Raw genomic sequence first — 25,280 nt, 5'->3', positions numbered from 1 at the left:
TTCTGGCCTGTTGTGTTGTAGGGTCAAATTAAATAACACACGTTTTTGTACTACATTGTAACTGGGAGAGGATTCATATTCCTGCTCTAGCACTGGCAAGTCTGGAGAAATAAATTTTTAATGAGAAAGACATTAATCTTTCTAGATTTATAATTGAATTAAAGGCAATTATTATTCAGATTTATAATTGAATTAAAGGCAATTATTATTCTACAGAGGTACATTATAGAAGAGAAACTTACTATTGTTAAACATAAATAGTATGGTCTGAGTCTTAATAAAGAAGCAATGAAGTTAGGAACCACAGCCATCTCAAGATGACCACAAGCAAAAGGCATAACACAAAAAATTAGTTAAGACATGGGCTGTAGAAAAAAAAAAAAAAAAGAAGAAGAAAAAAAAAAAAGAAAAAGGAAAAAAAAGAAAAAGATTAATACTTGTAGCTTTATACAAAACCTTATATTTTAAAAAAACAGACAAAAAAAATCCTCCAAAAAACAACCTACCACCACAACAGTGAGCATGAGAACACAATCACACATGACAAACTCACTCTATTCTCTTTTCAGACAACCTTGAGTATGTTTCTAACATGATTTCAAAACTACGTGGCATTCTACTCACACAGGCCAGAGTGCACGGTACCTCACTTGCCAACCTATCTGACATCTCCAGCAGCTGAAATGTTCTGTTGATTTAACACTGGCACAAAAATTACTTCCTTTCTCTCTGCAAAAATTTCTTTTTCAGCTCAATACATTTCAAAGAACACCTTTAATCAGTGTAGCAATTTGGATTATACTGAAGGATCATAAGAACTGGCAACCTTGTACATACAGACTCCCATATACCATGATCTATCAAATATCAGTATCCATACTTTCTGTATGACAAGCAGATATTACTGCATTTACACACTCATTAAAACAACAGAATGGCCCTTTCCACTAATCTTTGATGTCAATTTCTTCTGTCTCACCATCTACCAGCTTGCAATTATATGAAAAAACAGTTTAACAGGTCAAGCAGCTTAAATTGTATAAAACATGAATTTCATACACCTTGTTGGGTATTTTAGATTAATTATCAAAACAATAATTAACATCATGTGTAAGATCACAGCAGATCACTCATCTACCTCCATGCAGAGACTGGTTATACTTTCCTGACAGATGATATTATCAAACTCAGCAACTAATCTCAGCCAACAGGCATATAGATAATGCTGGGCTTCAAAAAAATCATTAAAGTACAGAAAAAAAGAAAAAAAGGAAAAAAGAAAAAAGCCACATTCCTATTAAGCATGATAAAACTTTTACTTAAAATAAAAACAACAAAAAACACAATGTAAAATCAGAAAAGCAGAACTGGTGCTTAGAGCGACATTAATTAATTAAATTTCACTTCTGAACATCTTATTAAATTTACTACTGGACAGACTGTGTCATGCAAGTAAATAAATGCTATTTATAACTATCTCTAAGCCATAGCAACCCAGTCATAGAGCCATTTCCCAGACTGTGTTATTGTTATGCCAAACAGAATACTCTTTCATTTCTTGTCAGTCGTAATTACAGTTCCCTAATTGAAATACAGTAAATTACTATGCAGTAACTTTGAAAAATGGTTCACTGAGGTTAAGCTGTCACTACAATTACTGTATAATAAAAACCATGGTAATTTAAATGTTCTACTTTTCTCTCAAAGAAAAAAAAATTCATTCAATTCAATCAGCTCAGATGAGTCAAACATCTTCATGATGATATAAACAAAAAGAAACAACACATTTAAGCAAAGCCAATCAATCTAAAGTAAAAGTCCTGGGCTGCCTAAACTAATCACTGTATATAAACCTTTCCAGCCACTGAAGAAAAAGGCTTAATTAAAAACAATCCTTTATATACCAAGAATGTTCTTTATCAGAATTCAGTCATAATACAGATCCAGCATCTTCTGTGTAGTGCTCCTATTTTTTTCATAAAGCATATAAAGCTTTGGAAACATCTTTCGAGACTCAAGATTAGTTTTAATTCAGCTCTACACCATGTTTTTGTCCATGGCCAGTAGGGTAACTGCAACTCACCTAACACCAATGAAGTCTAGGTAAAAGGTATAAATTAGCATGGATATTGCTAAGCATAAAATTGGTCCTACAGTTTTGACTTATACTGGTCAAGCACAGCTTGCCTGTGAAGCTTTCTCATATATTTGAAAGAGACAAAATGAGAGAAGGGGATATGGGGAGAAAAACCACAAATAATTGTGAAAATGCTCAAAATTTTGAGAACTGTCCCTTTACAAAAAACAGCTTTCAATCAATTCCTAGCTGCTGTCTCTGCAAAGATAACATTACAAAGGCCATCCTTTGGAAAATGGCAACAGATACCAGCACTTAAAAACCATTCCTGTTTTCCCCCTCACAAAGTCTTCCTGCCAGTTCTGGAAGTTCTGTTTTCCTCCTGTCTGCTTCCAGGCACCCAATCCCTGCTGGGTTTTGGGTTTTTTTGTTTTTTTTTTCATTTGTGCTCATTTGCTTGTATTCATTTGACCATTCAGTAAACAGGATAAGCTCAATAAATGAAAAGGATAGAAAATAAACAAAAGGCATCTCAGGCATTGGAATGGGCTGCCCAGAGAGGTGGTAGATTCTCCATCCCTGGAAGTTTTTAAGAAGAAACTGGATATGGCACTCAGTGCCATGGGCTAGTGACCACAGTAGTAGAGGATCAAGGGTTGGACTTGATGATCTCAGAGGTCCTTTCCAATCCACCTGATTCTATAGTTCTATGATTAAAAAACCCTGATAGTAAGTAGCTGAAGGGACAAGGTTCAATACTGTAACCTGGAACAAAACATGACACCAGGAGCTGAAGAAAGGAATAATGGGCTGCAAAGAACTGCTGAAGCTCCAGACTTGGTCTTTCAACAGCATTACTTGCAAACCACACTGGCACTTCTCAGGTATCCTCAAGGTTTCAGTGATTCTATTTAACCTAAGACAAGCAAATGGTCCTCTGTACTGTACTCCAATCTATTCTCTCTAAAGGTTTGCAACAAGCAAACATAGTAAATAACGGCTTGAAGAAAGGGCCACAACTTCAGCTGTGACAAACAATCAAAAGTTTATATAAATGCATGAAACAGAACTTACTCTCAGCTGCAAAGAATCTCCCAGCCCAAATCTTTACCTGTTTATTTTTCTAAGAAAATAGTAGTATCTGAAAGCATGTAGTACACAGCATCTATGAGAGGTACAATTTTTCGCTGTAGAGATTAATTGTAATCACTTATTTCACCTCTGTTGCTTTCTCCAGGCTCTCCTGTAGACTGAGCAATTCTTTACTGTGTTGTTCCTTAAGTTTATCCATCTCCATGTCATGGCTAGATACTTCTTCCTTTAGTGCTCCTTTTAAAGCTGTAAGCTCTCTCTCTCTTTTCCTCAAAATCTCTTCTTGTTGATCTTTTGCTATTAATACTTCCTGCAGATCCTGCTTCATTTGCATCAGCTCCTAAAGAACAAAATTAACACAACTGCATGACAAATACCTCCAATGGATGCTCTTTGATTTTGTAAGACTGATGTATTTTTTGCAGTTCTTATAACAAGCTAAACATTTACTAGGCCCTAAGATAACTAAAGATAGCATACAGGTGATGGTTTTTATAATGTGTCAACATATATGGTGCTGGAAAACTATAAAAATATTTTGAAAGTGTATATTAGGCTATCTAATAATGCAGGAGTAAATAATGTAAATAATCTTATGTAAATAATACAGGAGTCAAACTAAAGTTGGCATTAAGCAATACCAAAAAAAAAGTCAAAGAACAAGTAGGTAAGAACAAATGAAAGCCTTTTCTTCCCCCCACTGGTAGAGACGCAAACCCAGTGATAATTCCTTGTTGTCTTTTCTGCTGCGAAGAATCAAGTAAGTTGCTTCTGCAAGTGCTGAAGACAAAACAAGTGCTTCCCAACTGAAGCCATGCATGCCTTTACAACCTTCCTCCTCCCCATCACATTCACCCGAGAGCCCATTTCCCCTCTTCAAATTGCTGGGAAGCAAGGTAGTCAGTGAATCGGACGAAAAAATATACACCTCCAAATATACAAACCCAGAATAAAATAACAGCAAGAATCAAAAGTGTACAGCTTCAAGAACTATCTCCCGTGGTATTTCTCAAGCTGTGAATAACTTCAGTTTCAAACAGCATGTAAACTTTCCCTGAACTGAAGCAGGATCAGTACATCTAAGCCATTCCTGACCACCATCATCTGTTCTGTTCTTAAAAGCCTACAATTAAAGGGATTCAACTACTTTTTCCTATAGCCATGTTTCACTGATTAACTACCCATATTGATGAAAAAATATTTTCCAGCACATATTTTAAATCACTGAAGGTGAGTGCCTCATTTGTCACTCTATCCCCACACAGTTTTGAAAAATCCATCACTATCTCCCTTACAGCAACATTGTATAAGATGTCCTTTTGACTCATTCATCACTCCTCCAATTCAGATCAATCCTCCCGCAGAGGTAACATTTTTCAATACTATCACCATCACTCCAGATATTCTCCTACTTAATATACAACTTTCAACTGAGTGTCTGAGATTTAAGACAGTAATTTAAGAGTAAGAAGTCCTATCTAGTTGTTAAAATTGACTGATTATCTGGTAACAGTGGATAACTCATCAGTTGGTCAACCATTATGTTATTTGTTCTCCTATTCTACAAAACAATGGCACTTATACTTTGTGTTCCTTTTAGTGTTGTTGTAGTTATTATACCATGCTTTCTTAGGTCATCTAAAATGGTACATTGTTATAGATTGATAGAATGCAAAAAACTAAGGCATGTCATTCTCCTACATGTATCTTAGTTCCTATTTTGTATGAAATTCTGATGTTTTCATCCTTCTTTTGGTACTTTATAACTAACCTCAAGCAGAACCTCTTTTTCCCCTTCATCAATGTGTTTTGCAGTATCCAGTTCATCGTGCATCTCAGAGAGCTGGTCTTGAAGATCTCTGATCTCAGTCTGGTGTTGTTCCTGCTCCATCTTCACTTGAAAAAGCCTCAATGGAGGGGGAGGGAACAAACAAAAAAATGGACAGGATTTTTTAATTTGTAGAAACACTAACTTATTATTTCTGGTACTAAAAAGACATAAGTACTTATTCCCATGTTTCCCACAAAGGAATGGAATATAATGAAGAAGAAAACTTGAAAGTCAGAGGGCTGAAAATGAGAACTTAAGTAGATAAATAAGCAGAACTTAGTGCTCTACTTTAAACCTGTTACTGTCTTCTTGACTAATGCATCCAAAGTGCTTCCATGTTTTAAAGACTTGAACTACATATTATGACAATGAAACATTAAAAGCAAATCACACTAAGAAGATGATAAATTCAGCAATCTCTCTTTCCCTTCTAGATATTCTGAAAACATGGCTCATTTAAATGGTAGAAACATTTCCTACAATAACAGATGCCACGCTGCCTGATTCCATTAAGATTAAGACCTAGGTACTTTTAATCTAAAAGGCTTAAGAAATGGTACCAATTCCAATACATGACTTTTCTAGTATTAACTTACTCCTCTAGATTTTCCCTGAGTTCCTTCTCATTTTCTTCCAGCTGCTTTTTTAAGTCTTCTTTTTCACGTATGGTTTCATCAAGCTGCAACTGAAGATCTTTCAGGCTTGCCTGTGTAGCCTCTCTCTCTTCTTTGGAATTCTGCTGATTCTGAATTTTGTACACCAAAAATAGGAAAATAGACTAAGCAGAAATAAATTAAAAGCTCTGGTTTATTCTACAAAAAGTTATTTCCAGACTGAAATTTTTCACTTGTAGAAGTGCTTATTAATGTATGCATACTAAAAGATTGGAACATTTATTGAAACACACAAAGCACTTCTTTCTGATTTTTATTAGAAATGTGAGAAGTCTACTCAGCAGTGTATTGATTCTTACTACTTAGAAAAGTATATTTGAAATAGTCAAAATTTTTCTAACAATGAAGTGCCGTACCTTAATTTCTAGATCCAGTTTTTTCTCCAATTCTTCCACTTTCCTTTCAAGTTCTGCCTTTTGTTCCACCAATGCTTTTATTTCAGCAGAAGAATCTGAAACCTACAATTAAACAGAGATGTTTTTTCCCATGAGGTCAAGATGTTCTTTGACAACTGTTTTATGAAAATCTAAAGTACTGTTGCAAGCAAAGCTAAAAAAGTACAGCAACAACCAGTGAACTGACCAATGATTTTTCATATGTGTCAATCCATGCTATATTTTCAAAGGAATTGTAATTTGATTTTCATAGCTCTTGGTAAATGCTCAAGGCATGTTGTCAGTAATATAGAAAATACGCACATTGGGCAATGTATGCATTAAAGAGTTCTTGTGTCAAATTAGACTGGGATATCAACAACTGCATAAAATGGATCTCAAAGGAATTCATGTTCATATGTTAAAACAGATTTTGAAACACTGTTTTTTGATATTTTAAGATGTATTTTATATTTTCATTTTGACTAATTATAGCCCAAGATAAAAATATTCATCAGAAGTAGTAGTATTCATCATTTGGTCCTTCCTATGCCATCACTGCAACAACTGGGCATTTCTACAATTTGCTTTAGAACTGAAAAAAAAGTGCAGCATGTAGCAGGAAATAAAAACTTTTCAGTAGACAGATTGCCAACTGCTGTTATTGTAATATGGCTTTTAAACAAGATTGTAGATTACTGCTTTTCTAAATTACAAATACTCTCTCCACTTAGGTATCTTTTTACATCACCATGAGAAGATGCTCCGATATTATTTTTTAAAGCTGTCTGTTAGCTTTTTCTTCAATTCAGCATTTTGATATTAGTGTTAAGTCAGTGTCTCTCTCCTTCTAAAATGTAGCTCTCACAGTAGAGTCCTCTATGTTATTTTTAATTCTTAACAAATCCATTTCCCATAAGTCACCTCAGTGCATGATTAAAATTAATCTATGCTACAGAGGACAAGAATAGGCAAAATTGAAGCCACTTTTTAAAGGCCTGTTTGAACACTATATTACTACGAAATAAGCCAAAACAACCTAAAAAATTGTTTACCTGTGTCTTTCCAGCAGCTCTTGACTTCAAAGTCTGAATTTTCTCAAAAACTAAGTTGACTTTCCTCTTTGTTGCATCGTCATTATCAGCACTTCTAAAACACAGACAGTACAAGTAAGCAACGACATGATCAAAGGTACTGTTTTGTAAATGTTAAACAAATTCAGTGTCCAAACTACTGAAAATCACCACCATAAAAAGACCCTAATGTGAACCAGTCAGAAATTATCTTAACCATTATTTCATTAAACCCTTTAAAGGGAGGCTGTAAAAAATTATATTTATATAAATTTATATTGAAAATGTTTTATAAAAAAAAATTTAAACAAAATAATGACTGAACTCTTTAATTGCAACTCTTTTCTACAAGACTATAGCTATGGAAAGATGGTAATTAATATGTGCACTATTCAAATATACTCAAACTAGCAGCAATTAGTACTAGGTTTTTCAAGTCCCGACTACTGCACAATAACACTGACAGCTCCCAGAACCTGCTACATCAGGAATGCAAAGAAATTTAACTGCATTAAGTCTTTTAATAAGCTACCCTTAAAAAATAACAACCAAGAGAGCTACAGGTGGACAAAGGATTAAATGTATAGCAACAAAAGAACTTATTTCTTAAGAAATGAAACTTTTTTGCTGCTAAAACATTCACAAGCTTAAACTCCCATGAGGTATGGTTTGAATTTTTCATGAACCTCCAAATCACATGACATTTAACTTCAGAAGTACTTAAAACACAAAACATTCTGATTCACAAATTTCAAGTACATTTAAACAAAACCTGTAAAATACCTAGGGAATCAAGACTTACATAAGGTTTTTTGAGATCCAATTATACTTTAACGAACACAGGTAAGATAGACATTTAATTTAATTATAGTTGTTTTTACAATTTCACATTTTGAATGTAATGGAAAATTAAGACCGAAAATATAGTCTCCTCTCCAAAAGTTAACTGTGTTTACTAACCCTTCCTTAAGGTAATTGTAAAGTATTTGTTTAGCAGTCTCTTCATTTGTTTGCTGTGCAAGATCTTGCTGGCCTTTTAAGAGATCAGGAGTTGCCTAAAAGGATAAGATAAAATGTCAAAAATATAATCTGGAGGTTTGTAAATACAACTTGTGCAACAGAAGTTCTCCATTCAATTCTATTATGAAAAAACACATGTATTGTAGACCTAAAGTTCATAAAGATTAATTGCAGCTTTGGCTTACTACAAGAAAGCATACACCATACAAAAATAAGGAAAAATAATTTTACATGAAGTTACATATGTTTCCACACTCTACTTTCATGTATTTCTGTTTAAGAATCATCATAAATTTAATTATAATAACTACAGGAAAAAATTTTCTATTTACATTTCTCCAGAAAAATTCTGCTCTCCCATTTGTTTGGTGGGAGTTTGTTCAAATGAAAAGCAGAAAAGTATGTATTTAATACATGACAGTTTTAGTATTCAAGAGTGCAATTCAAAATAATTGAAAATTACCTGTATACTTGGGACAGATGAAAATGTTTTTACAGAAATCTTCTTAGCTTCTGAATCAGGTGGAATTGTCATTCGGTTTGGTAACAACAAAGTAGAAGTTACTGTTTTAACTTCCTCTCTCTTATTCTGTCCTGGGAGCGTTGAAGACCTAAACAGCAAGTTCTCTTTATCAGCTCCGTTTTGTTTATGATACTGCAAAGAACTGAAATTGCTGTTCTGAGTGTCTTTTTCAGGCACCTGCAGTTTTCCAATACTTCGAGCAGAAATCTTCATATCTTTGGAAGGTGGCTTTTGATCTCTGGATAACTGCTTGTGAAGGCAAACTTTAGATGGTCTCAGCAAGCGCTCAGTTGACTTACCCAAGGTTTTACTGAATTCACCTAAATAATCTGTATTTACATCAGGCCCTAAAGACAAGGCACTATCAACACTTCTTGATCTTTTACGATCATCTGGATGAATTCTATTCCTTTTCCCAGACCTACCTCTTCTGTGAGGATCAACTTTCTTGTCAAACTTTTCAATTAGCTGATCTACTCCTGGAAGTGAACCAGTGTCAATATCACGACCAGTTCCAGGCAAAAATGGGATATATCTTCTGTTTTCATGCCGATTAACATTGTCTGCATAGATGGCATACTCTTGGTCATCCAGTAAAAATCTGTACAAGGAATTTGCAGATGTGGGAGTAGCTGAGGAGGACGATGATCTTCGTGAGCCATCCAGTACTGCCCCAGCTGAATCCTGTCTGCGAAAGGGAAGCACATCTGGTCTGGGTTTTCTTGTCTCTGGGTAAGCAGTGGGACTGATACATGGGGATCCTCCTGCAGATGAAAATGATTCTGAAACACACATTTTGTTGGAGCTGATCATACTACTGGGACAATACTGCTTATTTTGGTCTTCTACTGGCCTGTTCATCTGTATCTTTCTTGAGTTTGAATTTGCTTTGGCTGACTCTGCAAGATATGTATTTGTTTTCTGTAAGGACACTACTTTAGATGAGGTAATCCAAGGCTTTGCTTCATTTTTTTCACCTGTAAAAGATTTAGATTTACTGCACTCAGAAGATGGGTGATGATTCAAGTTAATTTTTTCAGGATCATAAGGCTGCAGAAGTTCAGGATGTCTTTGAAAATTCAACAAGTTGGAGGATTTCATTGTTCCATCTTTAAAATCTGATAATCCTCTTTCCTTTTCATCCAGATTGGTTATCTTTAGGCTTTCAAGCATACAGAGTTGCACATGCTGCATTCCAGGAAACTTTGTGTGTTCACTGTTTTTGTTCTCCAAATTAAAAGAAGCATTGGAGTCTATGGCTGGTTTGCTTACAGTCTGAGAAATGACCTGCTCTTCATTTACAGGAGGAGGATTTTCTGACAAACATCCTTCTGTATTGTTTAGTACTATGTAAGGATGTCCATCAATTCCTTGGACTCTAATGCTGACACCATAGGACCCTGTCCTAGAATTTTGTGCATTGATAGGTTTTTGAGACTCTTCACTTTCAAGTTCAAGAGTGGCTTCATAGTCTTGCTGAACGTGCTTAAAACCAGCAAAATATGGGTCCATGATTAGCAGAGGATTAGAGCTGAAGAGAGAAAAATTACAAACACGTCATTGCTTTCAATACTTTAGATTCTTTTATTATTTTCTTCCACTGTTCAATATGAACTTCAAATGGACATTCATTGTGGCTTTCTCCCAGGAAACTACAGTTGCTATTTTAAAAGAGATACTTCACTGAGCAACAGAGGTGGAAAAACACTGCTAGTACTTCCAAAGCTGATAGTACCTTTTTCAGAAGCAATAGGAATGCTATCCAGCCTATGTGCACCACAACAGTTTTAGAAAACTGGAAGCCCAATCTGTGCTTTTAATGTTAAATGCCATTCTTTCCTTCTGTAAAAATAGGTTTTATGGGTAATTTTACTTTTCTGTCTGTTGTAAATTGAGCCAGCTATCTAGTAGCAGAGGCAACGTAGTGACAGTAAGAACTGTCTATGAAAGAATGGAACACAAGGCTCTGAATACTTCTGCAAAACTTGGAGGAAACAAACTTTTTAACTGAGCTGTAGAGTTGAGTCACCACTGAAGCCTGACTAAATGAAGATCACTAAGCAATGGTAAATAATCATCAGGAGGAAAGAGAAACAACAGGATATCTCATGGAAAAGCAAACTTCTGCAGCTAGTTTCACTTTCCTGTGAATCTCAGCATAAACCACCTCGCTCAGATACCCTGATCAACAGCAGAATTACATTTTTTTCCTCATGTTAATTTAAGAAGTTAGGCTCAATATTCATCATGTTTATTTTCCCTCAATTCTTCCTTCTATCAGGACACCTCTCCACAGAAATCTTTTCCTCTCTCAAAAAAGCAACTCCTGCTCCCCAACTCCTTACTTACTTCATCTGCAGGAATCAGCATAGGCTAATTCAGGGGCTAAATTACACTTAGTAAACGGAAGCAAATAGACACTATGATTCCATTTAAGAATTCCTGGAGTAGGAAGAGAAAGAGCACAAGGGAAAAGCAAAGATGAGCCAGAGAAGGCTAAGGAAAGTGGAAAAACTAAGAAGGGAAGGAAACAGCAAGGACCAATACACTTCCATTATTTTGAGCCTCCATTTTACGTATTTCTCCACACTTCTTTACCTCTTTTCTGAATATTCATACTATTCATAATATCTCACACAACATTTTGATGCATAGGCTGATATAAAAATGTCAAAGTCAAAATAGCAGAAGCTGATTATTATCACCTACAGTCAATTAAGAGAGCTCCATTGATACAGTGGGCTTACAAAGTTGAAGCTTAGACTATACACTATGAAGTAATCAGACCACACGACATTGCTGGAGATAGGAAAAGCAGGAAACCAGGCTCCCCACTTTGATCTTTAAACTGCTGAGTGGGTCCAGCTACATTCCTCAATGGCTTGAAACTGTTCTTTATTTACTCAAGGCAACAAAAGGGAAGAATTTTAGGTTCAAAAGTTGCTTTCAAATAAAGTAAGCATTTTGAAGCTTTTAGGCTTCCCATTTTTATATTACTGTTATATTAGACAATGATGATCTGTAGTTAATACTATAGGTATGTAATGAAATTATGAACATAGAAATAATTTCAAGTTTTAGCAAAATTAAAAGTATGAAACAGTTTTCTAGACTTCAAAATCAAATCTGCACGATTATTTAGGGAAAAAGTGCTAGGAAGACATTATTTTTATTGTTAATACTAGACAGTATTAACAAAGAGACACAGCCCATGAAAAAAAGTAAAAGAATCCTTTATCTTCAAGAGTGATTAAGTGTTTAAAGTGTCTCAGTGTTTACAGAAAGAACAAATTGCTCAGAAAGCTACATCTATAAAAAGAAATCTTGTTTTCAGAATACAGTGTGCTGATACTACTCTAACTTAAAATCACTCATGACATAAAATAACTCAGTCACCATTTTCAGGTGACTATGTAAGTGAAAAAACCTCCTACAATTTATACATAGTTGGAGGCACACATCTGCATTAGGCAAATATGTGAAAATTCTTGAAAAGGCTTTCCACTTAGCAATTCTAGCAAGATTAGAAATGCCACCAGTAAATTTAGGCAGATTGCTTAGCATATGAGCATTTACACTACACTTTAAAGTTGTATGTATTAAAAGACCTATAAAAACAGTAAAGTTCATCTGATCTTGCTAGCAGTGCTAACAATTAACAAACACAAGAAAAAGAGGTTAATAAAAATGAACCTAAAACTTAAGAATTCAAATCAATCCATACAAAGAACAGATAAGCAGTAACTTACAATATGTGAAATTCAGGGTGACTGCAAAAGCTGTACTTTCAGTATTGTTACAAAGCTGCTAAAAATATCCAGGGAAAAACAAACAACCAAATTGCCTGAAAAACAACCACAAAACCCCCTAGTGTATAGTGGAAACAGTATTTAGTTTCATAATCTACCTTAAATTAACCATTAATATATTTAATTTGTCTCTGAAACTATAAGGAAATAAAAGTGTATTTGTCTTCTCCTTCTGCATTATAGTAATAAACTATTTTTTCTATACAAAATGATTCAACCTTGTAGAAACTGAAGTGCTAAATAGACAGTTCTTTAAATAAAACATTTTATTTTCTGGAACTGTTAAAAAATATATAAATCCCCATTACACCTACAAGAAAATAAGACAGCTCACTTTCCTGCTCAAACATTTGAAAGCTTTACTTATAGTTCCTATTTCATAGGATGTGAAGCCACAGTGGATAACACTCACTGAACTACAAAATATCAAAATGTTATTTTACAATACACAAAACGATCGGGTATGTCACATTTTAAACATTTTTTAATTTTAAAAAGTATTGCTGTCTTTCCTCCCACATAGCCTTCCTGACGAAAACCTAAAATGTCTGATGAGGCTAATTGTTGAATTATAGTTACACTCATATTTCTACACACACATTTTACACTCGTCAGCCCAAGCGCTGGCAGTTTTACAGCAATGGATTAAGATGAGCTGACCCAAGCTCCTGCTCTTCCATCTGCCTGCCCTACTCTCTGAGGGACATCACCGTGACAGAAATGAGAACATCTGAGCACTGATGGCTGAGCACACACCTCAGCCACAAAGATTCGCATACTGGCATACTCAGGGAAATGCAGTCAGCTTTGTATTCCATATTGCTCATGACTGAAATTCTAACATCTGATACAGTGGAGAAGGTGACAGCTGGAGGCACTGGAAGCTGTAACTGTTCAGTTTTAATCTTCTTTCAGTCTGCTGATGCCCTCAAACACTGTGACAGAACAGTGTACCCCTAGGCTTACAAAGAGGTTTCCTGTTTGTAGGGCTGCTTTTTGTTTCCTCGTAGTTACTTAGGGAAAAAAAAATGCTTTTTTCTTTAATAGAGGGTTATTTAACTTCTAATTCCAGCTTTTCTGCCAAAGCAATAATTTTAATTTTGAATAATAGTTTTCTCAGAAGTTTTATTTGCTATTTCCTAGTTTAAAAATAAAGTTTTCAGAAATCAAAGCAAGGATTCTGCATAAATTACTAATTAGGTAGAAGACTGTCATTCTATTATTTTTTAAAATCAGTTATTTCCTATTGTGAAGCAAATATCACAACGACACAAGCAAATTCATCAGGGTATAAGAAATAACTTCTTCAATAGCTTATTTTATTTTAAAAGTATTTACTTGCTAAAACAACAGATAACATAGTCAAGAACACACAAGAACCATCAATATCTTTCAGAGGTAAAAAGTTCAGCTTCAGTTTACAGCAATGGAAGTACATTGACATCTCCTGACTGGTAACTTCATCTGCTGTTCTTACCAAGCCACATTTTATTAAGCAGGAAAGTTTCACCTGAAAACTTGCAAGCAGTCCACAAAAGAGAGGACTTTCTACAGTAACATCATATAAACCCAAGCAGCTGGGTATACAGATCAACAAGTTCTCTAAACCCTGTCATCATCTGGAGCAAGTCCAACAGAATAGGACCAAGTTCTTTAGAAAGGTCCAAATATGTTGGTTTGAAAGATGCTTACTTCACTTCAATGTTTTAAGTTACCAAGTGACTTAAACAAATGTAGGTCATAACACACTTTCCACAACCAACAGTTCTAGAGTGTTGTTTTTTAAGCTTGTACAATCCTCCCTGTTCCTTTTGTGAGGCAGAAACCCTGTAACCACTTTATTGATCCAGCAAAAAAACTGAGCAGTTGTCTATCACATCAGCAAGTAAGGCATGAGGGAATGAGGGGTCACTTATTTTGGCACCCACATGGCCTGGGTCTTCTTGAGCCAGTCACAAAGTTCCAAACTGAATTTTTGAACTATAAATCTTTGATAAATAAACTTTTGAAAACACTGCAAACAAATTTGGCACTCAAACTGTTTAGGACTTTCAGTTTTGGGATTTCTTTTTAAAATAAGCCTTCATAAAGGTGTTTAAACACTAATTTTTAAACACTAGCCTCCAGGGGGTATGAAGGTCTCATATTTTATTGTTATTCAGAAGTGGTTTAGTTTTTCAGAACAACTTATTTTTGCCAAAAATAGAAACTATGACATTTATGTTTACAAAGAAAACTTGTCAGCAGAGGTTCTTGTGTCTGAAAATCCAATACTCTGCATGTTTTTTCTGTAACAGTTTGTTCTTCAGTGGTGATATGATACTTTACAAAGAACCACAGGAGCGAATACTGAAGGTTCAACAGGTCAAAAACATTTTTGTAAATTTTCCTCCAAAATATATCCTTTCAGTTATTCTAAAGCTAACTACCAGGAGTTACGTGAGACCCACCTACAAAAAAATAAAATCCCTGTAATTTGCAGTCCCAACTACATTTCCTGTCAACATGAGCAGAAAAAAAGCACCTTTGGGAAACACTCCTGTGCCAGACGTGGCTGTTCCCTTCAGCAGCTCTGCAGCCCTCCTAACATTACAGCACCATAAAGGCTGGGAATTGTGTCCACTCATCCATTTCAGTGCTTCTCTAGCCAAATCCACAAGACAGATTTCTCAAAAAACAAAATAAAACCAACCAATAAACCTGTTAAATGCCCCACTCTGCATACAAGAAGCAAGAAGCTTGCTCTTCTGCATCCTGCCCCAACACACCCACTACTGAGAGTGCCTTTAACACATCTGCCACAGAACTCCTCACACTTTCTGCTTCCAGTACAAGAACTAAGAAGCTGCCCTCAACAGCCAGGACTCCTGGAACAGCAGAGATGATGAACAGCACAGGGGGGACACAAAATCCCACCCGTGGATATGTTCCTTGGCCTCCTTGAAGGGGCACAAATCCTTCACAGTTATTTCCTCACTTTACAGGTACTCTCCTTTTGGGTAAACCTAGTGAAGGAATGCAAAAGAATAAAAAGGATCAGACTTTTCCACTTCTCCTGTCACACTAGGGCTCCTCCTTGGCTTCCTTGGTGATAAAAAAACCCAGGAACTCCCTCATATCCAATATCACAGTCCTGAGACTCCAAAGACTGTATCAGCCAAATATTTTTCATTAAAGGAAGATTAGGGCATACCACACTATCTTCTCTTCAGAGGAGTGAACGTTTAGAATTCTGAAAGTTTCAAGCTACTAAAGGCTAGATTATCATATTACATTTTGTTCCATGAAATTTATTTCCAAATTTTCTTAAACAAAAAAGGAGTCATATTATTTAATCGGTGCCTTTTTTAAAAACAAGAGAGAAAACATCTGGATGTTGACTCCAGATTTTTCACACATGCACAGCAAAATGGCAGGAAGGAACTATAAAATTTGTCCTCCAACTTTACACAGCACTGAACTTGCTCTCCAAGCTAAATAATAGATTCCCTGGGCAGCTGACTATTCAGAAAGTACCAGCAATATCACACAAAAACAAAGTGGGTTTTAGGTCACTAATAAATGACAGTGCTATGGGAAAAGGACAGGAAATCACTTCAGGAGAGAAAAAGGAAGGAAAACTTGCATAATGTAAAGGTAAAGAAAAGGAAGCAGACGGGGTGATTAATGGAAAGGCTGAAACTGTAATGTTTTACACTTGTTGCAACACAATCTCTCACACACGCCTTGGAAGCATGAAGGGAAACTTCATCACTGTCAACCCCACCTATAATCTGAAGCTTCTGAAAAAAGAATATGGGCCTGGGTTGCATTCCCTTTTAGTCTGTAAGAAAGATAGCTCAGGAGTAGCTGAATTTACTTGATCTCCTGCTTACAGGAGAGCAGAAAGGAGAAAAGCAAAATGTTTGGTAAGTACACAAGCTATTTCTAAACTTAGCACCAAATCCCATCAACCTTAGATATAGTCTGTCCTCGTGCAGTCACAACATGCAGCTCTGTCACTAACTGGTGCTGTGCAAAGGGAAAAGGGTCAGGTTTTGACCTGCTGCATTCATTCCATTATGGTCCCAGAACTGCACACTCAACACTGCATTGTTACTTGCAATGAAATCCATACCCATTGCCATGCTGAAGTGTGTGTAATGCCCATGTAGAGAAGTAAATGCTGGAGATTCACACACCCACAGTGCAAATGGGTCACTCAAGTTTTCCTTTAAAAGCAATTAATAATTCCAGCTTCTTTACCAGCGACCTCCTTCCACGAATACAATATTCTTTTATTTTTTTTCTTTCAGCTTTGACCAGGTTGTGATTAAATGTGGTAGTCATATGGGTTTGGGTGCATAATGAAAAATGAAGTCCATCCAGGAACACTGACCTATAGAGACGTTTGGGGACAGAAGGGAGTGTGTCATCACTGTAATACATTTCAGCAGTGTGTATTTCAACACTTCTGAATCAACTACTTTAATTAGTTAAATTTCTATCCTGTGTATATCATTCTCTGTTCTGACTTCAGATGGCTGCCTAGGAATGAAAAGTTAGAATTTCCTGCAGGATGAAAATTCCAGCTAATACTTTTCTTCCATAGCTGTTAGAAGTAAACAGCCATGCTTAAGGTAGCATGGATTACACATTATTTTATTAATTTCTTCTGAAATGCAGAATAGCAAAGTGGATGAGTTTTGGATTTGCTACCTTAGAGATGAGGATTTTCAGTTGCAGTTCTGCCCAAATCCAATTCAGATGTTCAACCAATAAAACACACTATTAATAGCCCAGCCACCCTTCCAAGAACACGAAGAGAACTGTATTTGATAAAGACTGTCAGTAGAAAAAACTATTAACAGCAGTAAGAGCAAAAGATACTGTTCATTTGCTTACAGCTTGGTTCATACTCCTTCTGGCTGAAAAATGTGTGTGAAGAAGTCTCAGTGTCTCAAATGTAAAACATCTTGTTAGTCCTATGAAAGTATGTGTATGAAAGTATGTGATAGATCAGCCAAATGTTTGAGCTGTGTGACAACTAGCAGGTTTTGCCTTTTTTTTTTTTTTTTAATTGGTTTTGTTGGTTTTAGTTTTTTTTTTTTTCAAGAGGAAAATCTGCTTCAATGGCTATGAGTCAATAACAAGATATTTTGGCAGTTTCTCTGGTCTCATAAATTGTGAAAGTTTGATTGAAGATGGACATAATATATACCACATTTTCTTAACCTGTTGTGTATGAACTCATATAGTCATACTTTCCCAGGATTTATCCCCTAAGGAAATATAGCATGGCCTTCTAACATTCCTTACTGAGTAGAAATTAAAGCCTTATTTTTTGTCAATGATAAAAAAATATTAAGTTAAGTTCAAATTTCTCATGCAATGTTCTAAACTGTACTGAATATTTTGTATCACTATTTAAAACCAGTTTCCAGATTTTTCCATATCATAAACAAAAGGGAACCAAAACCAAAAAGCACCTGAAAAGCATACTAAAACTGAAGTCAACCTGTATCAGAAGGAGAGTTCCACAAAACTAATTCATGTAACCTTCCTTAACTAGTCCCAGGTCCTGTTCACTCTGATTCTAGTTAAGTCACTGGAGGAAGATGGAGACTTGTATTTGTTGATTAATAGTTACATTGGTACAAGCTCTACATGGACATGAATGAGTGCAAAGTGTACTTACACTAATATATTGTTCCATCTCTCATGCAGGCTCATATACATCTGTACAAGCCCTTTTTTCCAGTAACAAAGAATCTAATCTACTGGGGTTATCTATTTGCACTTGAAGTGTGCTGACACCACAGTATAATTAAGATTTACAAACTTCAAATACAAAAAGCAAGCAAACAACAAAACCTTATAAACACTTATCCCAGAGTTAATTATACACACCGTGGTATGACCACAGGCAATTTTTACTCACTTTATTGACAAAAATGCAAAGGAGAAGGTTAAGAAAAAAAAAAGGTAATAAAGAAATCCTATTTTATATACTCTTCTAGTTTATCAAATTCTAAGTGTTCATATCTGTTCAATTACTGACAGAAACAACAGCCAAGTGACACAAGGATACTTACAGATTCTAAAAGCAGTTTGTGATTTCAAATACAATAGTTGCTTTGTATCCAAACATCTGATACGACTACACTCACTCCGCAAGAGATTCTATGTTGTTTCACTACATTTTCCTCCAATTGTCAGTGTTAGAAACTTTGTATTTTGTTCCAAAGGAAGTTATCTTAATACATCCCAATGATATCACTATTGTTTAAACAGAAGAGAGTATCCTGCTCACATCTTTAGAGGTTCAGGCAAAAATCTCAAGCTAGGTAAAATACAATTTATTAGAGAGCCATTCTCCAAGAATGGAAACAGACTTAGGGCAACCTCTGTTAAAAAGTTTTGTCAATACTTCAAGAACACAAATTTATATTATTATCTAAAGTAAACAAAAAGGTTTCCCAACTCCAAAAATTACTCTTTGGCTTTAGATGTGACATATTACTGGACCTTCTTCTCAATATTCTCACTCAAAAAATATTATCCAGTCTACTGAAATCACAGTTACAGCAACACAACAGATACAAGTAGCATAACCTTGATTACATAGGTATAGCTTACTCCTAAACAAAATTAAGGATGAGCTATATGAGTACAACTATATGTAAAGACTCACATATATGAAGACATACAGAAAAGGGTTAATTTCTATGGAGATACAAAGACTGCACATAAAATAGACTTCAGGAGTTATTTACACAGCCAACATAAGGCCACAGTTTCATGTGTATTCAAGCTCCCATTTTTCTATTGTTAAACTTTGTCTTAATTACATTGTATCCTTTAAACACTTGGCTTCACACTCATCTAATTTCTTTCAACCAGTTCCACTATGCATTTTAAAATTTAAATATGCAGTCAGAAATGCAGGCCCTGAGCCCAGCCACTACCAGACAAGAAGATGGTATCATCACATTCATCCTGCAAGACAGAGCTGAGTAGAGGAGAGAGAAGCTGAGTAATTCCCCACAGAGAAAAGGAGCTTTTATAAGTGTGCTGCAGAGCTCCACCAGGAGATGCATCACTTTGAAGAGTCTATGAAGCCCTGTGCAGCCAAAGCTGACTGGTGTGGGCCTTGCTTGTACACTGAGCACAGGTTTAACCAGCTCCCACAGTCCAGGAATCTTCTCACCTCACACTGGAACAGCCTAATTACTGGGGGGAAATGAGAGAGGTAGGGCTGCTTCTTCATGAGGCTTGAAGTGTCTGTGGAATTACAATGTAACATTACACATCAATTGTTCTTGTAAATAAAGACTACAACTGCAGAACGTCTGTTCCCTGCATTTAACAGCTTATGGTGTGCAAATGACTGTATGAAGGCATAGGCCAACCCAGTAGTAGTTTCAACAAGGCCTAACAAAATATTCTGAACTTGATTCACATCACTGAAAACATTACTGCATCTCAATAAAAAAGCCCAAATTTTACCCACTACTTTTGCATTATGCTTTATATTGAAAGAGATCACAAATCACTAGCCACTTTTGAGTACTTTTATATACAAAAAATACATCTTCCATTCTAACAAACTTTAACAGCTCTTGGAGATGTCTTTCAACAGAATTTAAAATAAGGCTGAAACACCCCTAATGTCTGATAATTGCTTCTGCAAGTGCCTGTGAGAGTTTGTGTATACACACACAGAGAAATACTCAGGTGCATATGAATAAGTAAGCACGGGCATCTAGGCCAATAAGCCTCCTTTTCATAGCATATGTATATGGTTGACATCAACATTTTAGATACATTAAAATATTGTGTAATGTACATAGAACTAAAGAATTATGAACGTCTGAAAATCCTGGAGTTAAGCTCCTATCATGCTGAGACTACTGAGAGTTATGTAGCTATCTGAATGGCAATGACTCCTAGCAGAACAGGACCCTCACAGAAATGGGCTGCTGTGGTAATAATTGGGGCATCTTCCAGTCATACTGATTTCTCTGATGTTTTTTTAAAAGTTTTTTCCAGCCATCTTTATTCCTCATTGCTCTGTCTTTACCAAAATTAAGTAGAATGTCCAAAGATTATTATAGAATATTAATTTTAAATCTGTTACTGTGAATCTGGTTGATGCATCTCAGAAATACAAAAGATGAATATGGTTAAAAATTTAGAGGCACTCCTGGAAAAACTATGTACTTAAAATGCTAGGCTATTGATTTTGCCATCCACTATATTTCACATAAAGTTGTAAGCCTACGTTCAGATAAACTCCCTCAAGGACACTGCCAGCTTTGTTGGCAGAGATGCTGCAAGGTCACAGCAAACACAACGAGCTCTAATCCCAAGGAGTGTTGACTCCATGACTACCACTCCACTAAATCTTTACCAAATGCATTCCTAACACGTTCATTTCTCAGGTTTAAACATTAAATTTTTATACTTCTATTCTGAGAAACACTACCATTTAGATTTAACTTCACTCAGAGAGCCTAGTCCAAAGCAGTTTCTGAAACGTGTTTTTGTTTCCAGATAAACATGCCTGGAATAAGCAGTCCATGAACATGTGAGGTACCTTTCCTTACATATATTACCACAGTAACCTGGTGATATAGCATTCTCACTAGGAAGATTCTCCTTTCTTTTGTCAAGTAAGAACAGAAACTACAAAACAAACTTTGGGGGTTTTTTCTACATCCTACCAACACAACATTCAATATGTATTAAAAACCACTGTAAACTGCCATTAAGTTATACTTTATATATAAAGTATATATATTTAAATATATAAATATATTATATATAGATAAAGATTATATATTATATATTATATATATATAAATATATATTTATACATACACTTTACTATATATACTTTATAGTTATACTATACTGCATACTTTCCTCAGTATGCAGTTTGGTGAGAGCTAGCAGCAAAACTGGACAAAATTCTGACTTCTTCACCTCATCCTGGCACTTCATCAAGACACAGTTTTTAATCTCTATATATTAAAGACATAGGTCTTCATAAACCCTGGCTCTGCATCACATAACAACTTACTGGGTTGAAGATAACCTCCTTCTACCCCTAAAAAGAAGAAGAAATGGAACAGGCAGAAGAAACACAATTTTCTTTCATCTGCTTCATCTAAACACATAGGCAGTAGGTAGCTCTATCATTTCTGTTGCTGTTCAGAGTTGCACAGAGAGGGGAAAAGTGGCTGGTTATGTCAGGGTTCATGGCCATCTCTCAGAAATCTATTAGCATCAGTGATGTTCACCAGGTTCTTGTTAGTTCCCCTCAATCAACACAGGTAGACACTGCCATAGGCTGAACGCTGTTCTGCATAATCAGGGTCACCCACTTGATATCATTACAAACATTTTCAGGTTATCAAGACAGTAAAAAGGGCAGATAATAATGACATCACCATCCTTACTATGACTGTGGCTTCATGAGGCAGAAATGGTAAAACACCAGGCTGCAGAATTAGACCACTGCTAGTCAACTTTTGTTTAATATCTGCCATCAGCAGAATTATTTGGCCTCAAAATACTTAAATAGCTATTTTTAAATAATATCCTGCCCACTATGGTCTAGGCTGAAGAAACTCTTTGCATATATCTTTATGTCACAGCACTACATGACAAATTATTTAAAAATCAAGTTTGAGGTCATGTCATTTCACTTAAATTTCAGATGACACCAAAGATCCCAAACAAACCAGTTCCACCCATACTTCCAGAAAGACAAACTTCGTATTGCACAGGGTAAACCAGAAAAAGGAACTGTCCCAAATCCTTTTTTTCAGCTTTTTTTCTCCTTTTATTGAGGCAAATTGAGGAATTTTACCTCTATTTATTACACAGGATAAACCACAGACCATTTCTGTGGTGAATTAAATTCCACATCCACCATATATATCCTGTCAGGGAACCCAAGTGCATTCTCTGCCATTTTAGTAGTGACAGGGAGATCTAATAATGCAATTAACAGAAATTAAAATAAGAAGACAGTTTGCTTGGAGGTGATTCAGACAGCATAAACAGTCATCCTCCTTACTGGATTTAAAAGCAAAACACAACTCTGTCAGATACTGAGAGTAAAAAGTTGTGTGATGTAGCCATGGAGAAGACAGGCTCTTTGGAATACCACAAATTCTGTAATCAAAGAGGTTAGCAATGAATGGTAAGCCCTCCCTTCCCATTACTGTAATCACACCACTGACATTTGCTAAAATAATCCTTTGTAGTAGGTATTTGCACTGAAGTGGGATTTAGAAAGCTACTGTCAGTTGCAGTTCAAGGTATATGTAAACCAACTAGAGAATTCTTTAATATGTTTAAAAAATGCCCCTAAATTGTAAATACATACATGTAAAAATATCAGTTCCTTTATGAGATAACTTCATTTGAAGCACTGTATTTTGTTTGTTCAGATCATATAATTAAAAATGTATTTATGAGTATTAAGATGAAGTCTTCTAATAACAATTGTCTTATGTGAAAGAGTAGCTTAACATCATAAGAGAATTATTTATAAAGATTAGAAACTCTGCTTTTTAATTTTTGACAGATTTTGTCTTCAAAAAGTACAGCTGACTGTACAAAAAGAATAACATACAATAAAAAGCCTTTCATAACAAACTTCTTCATCCCCTTTGTAAAATATGCTGCTTACTACACTATTAATGGTATATTCCAATACTGTAGGAAAAGGCTCAAGTTTAAACTAACACTCCAACTATGGAAAGAAAAAAAAAAAAAAGAGAGAGACAAATCCATCTTCCATATCTTACATTTCTAAAAAATACAATTGCTAATCAAACAAGTTCTTAAGTTCTTACAAAGCACCTTAAAAGAGTAACCAGTGGTTTGGTTTTGCCATTTTGTTGTACTTTCATACAAATGTTTTACGGTTCTTCTAAAATCACCTCTGTAAAGAGACCTTTAACTATGAGTCGTGACAGTTGTCAGAATAAGCATCAGACACTGATTCTATGAAATTCATACAGGTATACCACAAACCATCATATCCTGGGGAGTTTCTGGTTCATCTACAGTATTCATTGTGCATGAACATGTGCAAGTTAAACACAGTGTAGATGTTCAGATAAATAAAACAGTTTTTAAGGATACGTTTTCACTATTTCTACCACGATAATTACTCAAAACTACATTGCAGTGATTTTCCAAAAACACTCATGTGCCAAAAAAGCTAAAATATTATAAAAAGATAAAAGCTATAACAAATATTCTTCTGTCAACTGCAGATGTTAATCCAAACTCACCACAAGTTTTATCGCAGCAGTGATCTCTGCATAAAGTTGTCATCATATGGGAGGGATATAAATTATTATCAGATGCCAACTTAATTGGGAAGGGTAAATTACTGAACTGCCATTCCAAGCTTTTCCCATGAAAAAGAACACACACAATGCAGACACACCCTTTCGCAAAAATACGCTAATTCGTGAAATAAAAGGAGATGAAGAAGTCAGAGTGCCCTCAGCTCAGGAATGCCAGGAATCCCTGGAGGAATGCGCGCAGGGAGGCAGCCACGGCGCCCCCGACGCACCGCGGGCCTGGCCACCCCCGGGGGGCTCCGCTCTGGCCCGCCCAGCCCTCCCGGCCCGTCCGGTCCTCGGTGCCCCCCGGCCCGGAGAACGCGAGTTCAGCTGAAAGCACAGCCCGGCGGCGGTGCAGCAATCACCGCTCCTGGGCAGCCGCGGCCGATACCGCGCTCGGGGAGAGGAGCCCCCGCTCTTACCAGCCACGAGAGGAAACTCAGCAATACCCACGTCCTACCGGAGTTGGTTCTCCCGGCAACTCCCTCTCCCCTCCGCGGTCCCGTGCCGGCACTCCCCTCGCCGCCCCGGGAGCGGCACAGCCGCCGCTCGCCCGCAGAGCCCTGAGGAGCGCTGAGGGGAAGGCCTGTCCCGGCACGGCCGGCGCTCCGCCAGCCTCCCCGCGCCTTACCAGCTGGTCGTGCAGGGAGCGCCGTGTTGTTCTTTCCTCACGCCCGAGAGAGCTCGGCGTCCTTGGCCTTTTGAAAGGAGCGTGTTTAACGGAGCGAGATGGGAAGGCAGAGACCCAGGGCGCCTCAACGCGGGGAGCCACCTCCGCAGGCAGCCCCTGTGGCACCACACGACCACGTTCCCTGTGCCCGCCGCGCTCCGGTCAGGTCGCGCCACAGTCCCTGTGCCCGCCCGGCCCCCGCCATCTCGGCGGGGAGAAGTGGGCGACGCCGTGCCGTGCCCCCCCATCCCCCTTCCCGCCCTGGTTCTCAGACCTCCCGTCGCAACCGATCGCCACTCTTCTCACCCGTCCCGAGCCGCCTCGTCCTTCGAGGGGAATCGCCGTCAACTTTGTGCCGGTCCTGCCGCCGCCCCACCGGCCGCACTCGCCACCGGAGCTGAGCGCGGACTGCCCGCCCCCTCCAACAGGGGAGGGGGTGCGGGGCCGCACCCGGGCCCTGCCGGGGAGGAGCCAGGCGGGGGGCGCTCCCTCAGGTGAGCGAGGGGCTTCCGCGCGCGCGCGATGCCGTTTCCCGCCCAGCTCAGCCCGCTGAGGGGAGCGCGGCGCGCGGGGTTCTCCTCAGGCTGAGCCCCCCCCGGCCCGCCAAGGGAGGGGAAGAACTCCCGGCTCCTCCTCTGGTCGGGCTGCGGCAAATGGTACCAGGACGAGAGGGGGGTGACCAGAACAATGCTCTGAGGAGGAAACCCAGGCCCAGGTACTGTCAGCTCGAGGCCGCTTGACAGTCGGGTTTGTTTTCCCTCGCCGGGGTGCGGAGGCGGCTGACGA

The 25,280-nt window shown here is 37.3% G+C and overlaps 1 protein-coding gene across 2 annotated transcripts in view; it reads right to left on the bottom strand.

Annotated features, from left to right (window-relative positions):
* Nucleotides 1–24,957, bottom strand: part of CGNL1 (cingulin like 1) — a 53,686-nt gene extending 28,729 nt beyond the window's left edge. Inside the window, exons 1-8 of one of the 2 annotated variants that reach the window (XM_030457401.1) lie at nt 24,801–24,957; nt 8,605–10,195; nt 8,082–8,176; nt 7,104–7,197; nt 6,031–6,132; nt 5,597–5,745; nt 4,941–5,076; nt 3,297–3,509 (exon numbers count right to left, since the gene is read on the bottom strand). In XM_030457401.1, the coding sequence (XP_030313261.1) occupies nt 3,297–3,509; nt 4,941–5,076; nt 5,597–5,745; nt 6,031–6,132; nt 7,104–7,197; nt 8,082–8,176; nt 8,605–10,176 (2,361 nt within the window). In that variant the 5' untranslated portion in view covers nt 10,177–10,195; nt 24,801–24,957. Of the gene's footprint in view, nt 1–3,296; nt 3,510–4,940; nt 5,077–5,596; nt 5,746–6,030; nt 6,133–7,103; nt 7,198–8,081; nt 8,177–8,604; nt 10,196–24,455; nt 24,548–24,800 lie in introns of those variants that run through there. The other variant, XM_030457402.1, reaches the window with a different exon arrangement.
* Between the last annotated feature and the right edge of the window lie 323 nt (nt 24,958–25,280).

This window comes from Calypte anna, chromosome 10 (assembly GCF_003957555.1).
Source record: "Calypte anna isolate BGI_N300 chromosome 10, bCalAnn1_v1.p, whole genome shotgun sequence".
NCBI lineage: Eukaryota > Metazoa > Chordata > Aves > Apodiformes > Trochilidae > Calypte > Calypte anna.
This window is presented reverse-complemented; position numbering and strand designations above follow the sequence as displayed.